General features: G+C 36.0%; 1 protein-coding gene across 1 annotated transcript; it reads right to left on the reverse strand.

Annotated features, from left to right (window-relative positions):
• Positions 1-210: 210 nt before the first annotated feature.
• LOC136211015 (dynamin-related protein 5A) lies at positions 211-7,612 on the reverse strand. The gene is made up of 16 exons (XM_066002512.1): positions 7,259-7,612; positions 6,685-6,748; positions 6,470-6,577; positions 6,184-6,285; positions 5,974-6,024; positions 5,650-5,711; positions 5,428-5,518; positions 5,163-5,227; positions 4,259-4,453; positions 4,039-4,158; positions 3,844-3,914; positions 3,506-3,731; positions 2,750-2,800; positions 2,173-2,401; positions 1,519-1,658; positions 211-712 (listed from the first exon to the last, which is right to left on the reverse strand). The coding sequence occupies exons 1-16, from the start codon at positions 7,385-7,387 to the stop codon at positions 584-586; spliced, it is 1,833 nt and encodes a 610-aa protein (XP_065858584.1). The 5' UTR covers positions 7,388-7,612; the 3' UTR covers positions 211-583.
• Between the last annotated feature and the right edge of the window lie 573 nt (positions 7,613-8,185).

The following is an 8,185-nucleotide window of genomic DNA, read 5'->3' on the forward strand; positions in this document are numbered from 1 at the left end:
ATAAACCCCAAAAAACATTCAATATAATATTACATCAAAAATAAAAGATTTCAAAATATCCATTGCTACATCTAACTACTCTTCATGGCAAAAAAAAATCCCAAAATAACCTATTTGAGGGCTTATTTGTTCCAAATAACCAAGTTGTGGGGTTAGTCGTCAACTTGGAGGGTAGAAAGGTATTAAGCCTAAAAAAAATAGACAAAAATAGGAGCTGAAAGACTCTTTTTCCTTTTTTATGTCTCAAAATATTACAACCATCCATCAACCACCATGCACACATATAAAGCATGGAAAATTAGAAACTCGCAAATTCATTCATATTACATATATGTGGAAGCGTCAAGAAATGGAAAACCAATGAGAGTCACCAAGTGAGATATATGTATAGCTAATGACTCATTCTGGTTAATTCACTACATATAAAATGCAAAACCGAACCTCTCTCTCTCTTACCTTCCTCTCTCCAAGTACAACAACAGGTAGTAATTAATGAAAGAATGACACGGCCAAATTCTACCAACAGAAGAAGAGTGTAGTGTGTTCACCTGCATCTGCATGCACCTTATAATATCTCTACTTTTTACTTGGACCAAGCAACTGCATCGATTTCTGCTTGTGCACTCCTGTATAATTCCAGCCTTTTCGCAAGACCAGATCGACGCTCCATCACTGCTGGATCCTCATTTAATAGAGATGACAAATACTTTTGCTGCAAAACAGCAATTTACAAGCGAATTTCACACTCCACACTCCGCACACATAAATATACAAGGGTAAGGGTCAATTTTACCCCTGTGGTTATGGGACAAGTTTGATTTTTCCCCTATCATAAGGAATAGCACAATTTTACACTTTTCAAGAAAACTTGTCGCTAATTTTTGCCGCTCTTTACTTAGAAAAGGGTAAAATGGAGCTAAAGTTTCAACCTTGGGAGCAAAACTAGACTGTTCTGTATAAAAAAAGGGCAGCCCGGTCGCACTACGCGTCCCCGCTGAGCGAGGGTCCGGGGTAGACTGTTCTGTATGATGATGGTAAAATTGAAGTTCTCCAATAACATTAGGGGCAAATTTAACTCATATATATATATATATATCTCATGAACAACGCCAAATTTGCCTCTGAGGTTATAGGGGAAGATCAATTTTACACTTACCGCACAAAATAACCCATTTTTACTCTCATGGTAGAAACTTCAGTTCAATTTTACCTCCATGCTACAAAACTTAGTTCAATTTTATCCTTTTTCTTTTAGTAGAATTGAGCAGAGGGCAAATTAAGCCGTTTTCTATGATAAGGGCATTTACCCTTATCATACAAAATAACAATTATACCCTCATGCTAGAAAACCTAGTTCAATTTTATCCCTTTTTGAGTAAATGCCGACGAAAATAGCTTAGGGAAAGGTAAAATTGAGCCAAGATTTGTACGACCTGAACAGAACTCCAATAACCTTAGGTGCGAAATTGACCCTTGTCCCAATAAAAAAATAAATTGAAAAGAGAATTGACTACATACATCCATTCTGCCCAACTCAGTGAAGAAATGATCAAGCAGGCTTCGTTTGGCCTCACGCACTTGACAATAAACGATCGACTTGGGAATGGAATTGCGAAGGCTTGCACAGACCATATTGACATACGACAAAACAGTTGATCCTGTCCATACAGTAAAGTACAATCAGTACTCAGTAGTGAATATAAAGACTTGTTGTAACTGAAGTTAAGTATTCTGAAAACTTGTTCAACAAGATAATGCCCATGCTCCTATGAGAAACTATATTACATGGAAACAGAAACTGAAAGGAAAACCAATATTTGTAAAAAAATATAGGGAATGAAAACGTGTGGAAGGCGTAAAATACATTGATATCTATAAGTTTTAAAAATTATAAGAATGTAGGTCTAATTTTTTTTATATATATGCATAAAAAAAGAACTACATACAAGTCACATAATAGAGGAAAAAACAGGTTTTTTCATTTTGAAAGCCTGTAGAAGATGATCTAGAAAATGAGTTTCCAATTTTTTTTAAATTATGGAAATGCGACCCAAAACGTTTGGTACAAGTTTCTTTGAGTTTTGCTTTTTGAAACGGATATGGAAATGTGAACACTTTAAAATCAAAGGTTTCATGCAACATAAATAAGAAGTCATTCAACAATAAACTCACCAATCCGTCTAAGATACGCGTCATTGTATCTATCAAATATTGAGTGTGTAGGGTTTCCGCCCTTGTCAACATCTTGTGGAAGCTTTCTGAAAAAATCGACTGTAAGGTAGCTACACTCCATGTCAACTAACTTAAGTGTTGCTTTCCTGCTTTCCTCCTTCATTCTGTCAAGTGACTCAACAGCAGCATTTCCAACTTCCACTCTCAGAGCAGGATATTGCTTTAACTCCTGAGAATCAAAAAAAGAAAAATGTTAATACTTGAGAAACAAAGGAAAAGGTAGGCTATCAACGGGAAAGTCTCATCCCCATCGGGGATCTGCTCCAATGGGGATGGGAAATCCCTGAAAAATTCCCCATGGAGTGGGGATGCGAATTTTTTTATCCCCGAAGTTGGGATGGGGACAGGAATGGGGATGCCCTCCCTAATTTTATGTAGTTAGTGCTCCGAGTTCTCCAACTCGAGTGCTAAAAGAACTTTAAATATATCATCCACATACTGAATACACATGCTACATGAATTTTGCCAAAAGGAGCCTAGAATATAATAGGAGAAATTAGCATTAGCAGGAACATACCAGAGTCTCGCTGATGGACCTGTGAACCAGATCCTTCAACAGAGCATGAACCTGGATTAGAAAACAAAACAGCAAGTATAAGCGCATGAAACAGGAAAAAGTAGGAATTTTGGATGTTCCAAAACATAGGTTAACTAATCATGCACAGCTAACACATAGTTATAAAAACAATAATTGGATCATTCTACCCAGGGGGATAAAGGCGTTAAATCATTTGAACAACATGCATCTCCTGTACGGATTTACCATCTTCACCGTGATGGATTAGTAGGTGGCATGAGATCGGTTCAGCAGTATAACATTCTCCCATGTCACATCTATCACAAGGGAAAATAAAGTAGCCTAACCTAAAAACGTTCATGTAGCTAAAATGCGCATTATTTCACACATGACATACGCAAACATTTCTTGCATGAAAAAACAGATCACACTCTCCCATCTCAACTCTTCTTTCTGCTCCCTCCACCCTACAGCACATATCCCTTCCCCGCTGCGTTTGCAAAAATAGAAAACAAATGCTAGTGATGACTGATGAGCCCAAAAGACACTTAAAATTTTTCAATCCTCTGGGTCCAAATTCAGGAATTTACTCAACTGGTTCTTAAGTTTAAGGTCTACAGTATAATTCAATCATATAGCAGAGCAAAAATAATAATAATCATGATAGAGTATAGACCACAAGCTAGATATCAAGCTCATGCAAGTCAAGTAGAATGTGTCAGTTATTTTTTCTTTTTTGAAAATGTTCATGCATACCGCATCAACAGACGCCTCTGCAGGCCCTCTAATGGTAATTACAGAAGATTCAATGAGACGACGGTATCCTTGTTCGGGAGCTATCAGATGGGGTTGATAACCATCAGCTTCAGTGATCAGTTTCCGGATATTTTCCATTGAAAGTTGCTTGTCAAACTGCAGCCTTTTCAGAGCAGCAGGAAGTTGGTTATCAAAAACATTGTAGATTTTGTCACCACCAGGTCGCCTGTCAATAACATGAAAATATCAAAATAAATCTTCATTAACAAAAGACGAAAAAAGAATATATATTATGACCAGATGTAATTAAGAAAGTAGATAATAATATAAACACATACACTCCATCTAGATGCTCTTTGTATATTTGATCAAAAAGTCGACATATCTCCATGATTGTGTACAACTTCCCCTGAAATCCAAAGACCATGAACCTCAGGAATCTGTGCTTATTATTCAGATAGCTTTCTTCTCATTAAGAATAGCTACTGATTTATAATATAGAACATTCCAAATGGACAAAACAGCACACTTACACCAGCATCAGCAGCAATAGGCTTTCCAAGACGACTCAATTCAGACTCCAATTCAGCAATTGTTTTGTTGATAAGGGACTGGATGCCAGGAATTCTTGACTTGATCACAGTTTCCAAATGCTGAGATATCAATCATCCAATAAGTTCTTTTGGAGAAGAAAAAGATACCATGATATGACATATCAAATATAAAGAAAAAGAGAATGCTCAAACTTCCCACCTTCGATAGCATCTTTGCTAGATGCTCAGAACCCATTCTGTGAGCAAGGTGCTTGTATTCTGGAGTGGTGGCAAAATACTCTCGCTCCCTACGCCGTGCAGCAATCATGTCAACATTTTTGTTGATATCAGCTTGTGAGCGGTTCACAACACCAACCCAAGGAAATTTTAGCCGATAAGCTTTTCCTTCCAGTATCTAAGCAAATCCAGAATCTAGTTAGAATGTGATCCAACGGAAGTATGCAGCTTCAAATAGTAGAAAAGCTGAGCATGTAATGATGTGAACATCCATGAAACAGCTTTACTCAAATAGAAGATACGTGATACATTCATCCATAGGGGAAATATTTTTAGAACTGTCTGAATGGGTTTACTAGTTTTTGGAAGTATAGAACCCAAGACTCGTGTCATGTGATGCCAAACAATTTCAATGCCATCCTGGTTTTGTAGGATAAATTATACATGGTATCTGGTAAAATTGATGTATTTAAAAATGATTGTATTTGGTAAATTATGAAGCTAATTATTTACTCAGAGGTGAATGATGCTGCTTGCCAAGTATTTTTCAGGTATTCTAAGGAAATAGTAGTGATGAACCTCTTAAAATTATGAATCCATTTGACAATATGTTTTACTTTATGATAATGGATAAATGAAATATTGTAATAACAAGTATTATAGTTTGAAGTGAACTTCAAAGCACTAATCTGCTAAGTATGATTTTTGCTCCTCTAATTTTAGGCTTCCTTCCTCTTTCTCACTTCATCTAAATTGCACACCAGCACCATGTGGTGAACCATATTTAAGCATGCAAATGTTATATAAAACACCTTCAATAAGCTGGCATATAAAACATTACTGCATTAAGAAATGTTATGCAAGAATTACTAATTTAGACAACTTACATCAACTGCATCAGTGCCCTTATCCATAAGATCAATCTTGGTCAAGACCCCAAGAGTTCTCTCTCCTAAAAAAATACAGAAACCAAGTAAGCACAGATTTACCTAAGACACTGCAAGTGCCTACTATTGTACTTCCACATGAAACAAAATTCTGATCACTGAACTAGAGTTCAGAAACAAAAAAACTTTAACAAAGCCCCCCTACATTTTAGGTATACACATAAAACTCACTGCACCTCAATATACTAAAATTGCACAAAATTACCTGTAGGATCCACCTCCCGAGAAATTTTAATAGCATCAGAGGTTGCAAGATCTTGATTAGCAGGTGAAATTGCTAGAATTATACAGTTGGGCTGCATAAAAAGATAAATATGAAATTACAAATCTTCAGCCTCATTTTTTCAAGAAAGGATAAATCAACAAAAATAAGACAAAACCCAAGCTAATACAAGTAATTACAGAATTTATATGTATATTATATTACCTTCTCAATGTAGGAGCGAACCATATTTTCAATATCTAGCACAATACTGTCAGGTTGACCCTCTGCATAGTTAACACATAAAAAATCAGAAATTATGCAGAACACGCCTCATTTCATTATAAGAACTGAAAAAAAAAATAGCTTTTTAAGTATACGTCCCTAAAGCTAGCTAGTTTTCACCATCATATAAATGAATCAAAATACATGCGAGATCAGTTTCATTAACATGAGAAAAAGTAGCTTCTGATCCATATACCATTGCCACTCAATGGTCAGCAAATATAGTAGTGACCAGCAAGACAGGACAGGATTCGAGTAACCTACCTACAGCAACTTTTGTGAGACCAGGAAGATCAATCAACGTCAGGTTGACAACTGTAAAGATTAAGAAAAAAAGTCATACGTCAAAAAGAAATGAGATGTAGTTGCAGTAGAATGCTACTAGACAGTAAAGAAGGTAATCTTTAAAATATCCTTTCCTATGTCATCATACTAAGTATTAAAATAGACAAATATACATATGTTGGATCTTACCACTAGGAGAATATATACTAAGATGAATTGGTACAGTAGAAATTTGTTTTGATCGCCCTGTCTCTCTATCAGTCTCATCTTGAATCTCCTTCCGCACAGCAGCTGCATATATGATTAACATCAATAAATAGAACAGAAGTAGGATGTAACTATAGTAACACCACCTAATCAATGCCAATTTTATTTATTTTGCAATGCAGAAAATGTTATGAGATGATAGATACTGAAACTAATACACCACAGACTTCGACTTATAAACTAGTAGTAAGGAAGTAGATAAGTGTACCAAAATCAGTGAACCGTTTCCTTGGGAGGTGCAAGAACTCTGCATATTCTCTGCTACCTTCATCACTCTTATGGAGCTGCAAGACAAGAGGCCGCCTAGTAACAATCCCTGCAACCACATTTCAATCAATTATTCTACCAATACCATTTGAAGACGGCAGTAATGAAAAGAATATAAGCTTGCTTGGCTTGGAGTATCAATTATTATCGCCTTACCGGATCCACGAGGCAAAAAGTCCTTCCCCACAATGCTCTCCAACACTGAAGACTTCCCTGAACTCTGTAATATTACAAAAAAATAATTAAAATCACAACAAAAATTTAACAGTGATATCAAATAAAATGACACAAAACACATTACCGCCAAAATATTCATCATCAACTAAGAAATGACAGATTAATTTATTAATCAATTTGAAAAAAAAATTATTCATAGCTATGAAGTGCATATTAAATGCCCTGATTAGAGTGTTAATCCTCATCCAAGTAACGGACCGCATTAATTATACAATCAAATAACTGCTATTATCAAACTAGATATAATTAACAACTTCAGTCAAAGCCAACTCAAACTTGCATGACTCGGAAGTCATGAAACTGCTACATTAAAACCTTATCTACCTAACTTCTAAATCAGAACTAAAACAACCACCAAGAAAAAGCAAAACCTATCAATACCAGAGCCACTGACTAGGCATCCGGAGCAAAGATCAATAACTTCGGGAGCAATTTTGAACTCACAACAATACATCAAACTAATATTATAAAGAGAAAGAGATCTAGAGCCGACCTGACCACCGACGACGGCAATAGCGGGCAATGAATCCCAAAGAGTAGGTAATGCGCTAGCTTCACCATGATCACCAAGAGCAGTACAAGCTCTCTGTATTTTATTAACCAGGGAAATCAAATTCTCCATATCTTCAAAAACGGTAAACACAGACGGAGATCGGTGCCGGCAAACGCAGAGTTCAGACTCGGATCACCTGGATCTGAGAACTGTGCAGGATAGCCGGCGACCGGAGGAGGAGCGACGGATCTACGGCAACGACTTGAGGACTAGAGGAAGTATTGAAGAAGAGAAGCGCGTATTTGTTAAGAAAAAGAATATCGAGGAAGAAGAGGTTTGAAATGAATAGACAAACTACGACCAGAGACAGAGAAGCTTAATATATGGGACAACGGGACGGTCTAATAAGGGTAACCGGGCCGGCTCTTGCCATCTCACGAGATTTTCGGTGTCCAGTCATTTTATTTTTAAATTTTTATATTATTATATTTATTTTCGAATTTTCAAAAGGAGTTAATAAAACTTATAGTCAACCAATTTTGAGTTTAGTTTAAAAAAAAAAAAAATTACATAACTTTATTTTATTTCAATATACTTACCAAACTTTTATTTTTTATTTCAATAAAGTATTGCAATGTTAGTAAGATCACAAAAAAATATATATATAATTACTATTTACTTAATTCAACTGTTTGAAACAGTCGCGTAATATAAAGGGTATTCTTTATGTTATTCACTTACCTTGTATAGATTATGTAGCTTTTCTATTTATAGCAACTATCAAGGGTATTCATTGTCATTTTAGGAATGTACCTTGATGAGTCACCGGACACGTGTCAGTTTTCGGTTGTATCTGTCAGATTCGGTATATGACGTTATCAGGTGGTGCACCCTACCCATATTGCAAATATTCTGCTAGGTGGTTAG

The sequence above is a fragment of the Euphorbia lathyris genome, chromosome 1, assembly GCF_963576675.1.
Source record: "Euphorbia lathyris chromosome 1, ddEupLath1.1, whole genome shotgun sequence".
Taxonomy (NCBI): domain Eukaryota; kingdom Viridiplantae; phylum Streptophyta; class Magnoliopsida; order Malpighiales; family Euphorbiaceae; genus Euphorbia; species Euphorbia lathyris.

Excerpts from the sequence above, each read along its gene's own strand:
- LOC136211015 (XM_066002512.1), bottom strand. The coding sequence starts at position 7,387 with ATGGAGAATTTGATTTCCCTGGTTAATAAAATACAGAGAGCTTGTACT. Across the intron at positions 6,578-6,684 it reads CTTTTTGCCTCGTGGATCCG|GGATTGTTACTAGGCGGCCT; the intron begins GTAAGGCGATAA and ends ATGTGGTTGCAG. Across the intron at positions 2,801-3,505 it reads CAGAGGCGTCTGTTGATGCG|GTTCATGCTCTGTTGAAGGA; the intron begins GTATGCATGAAC and ends TTTCTAATCCAG.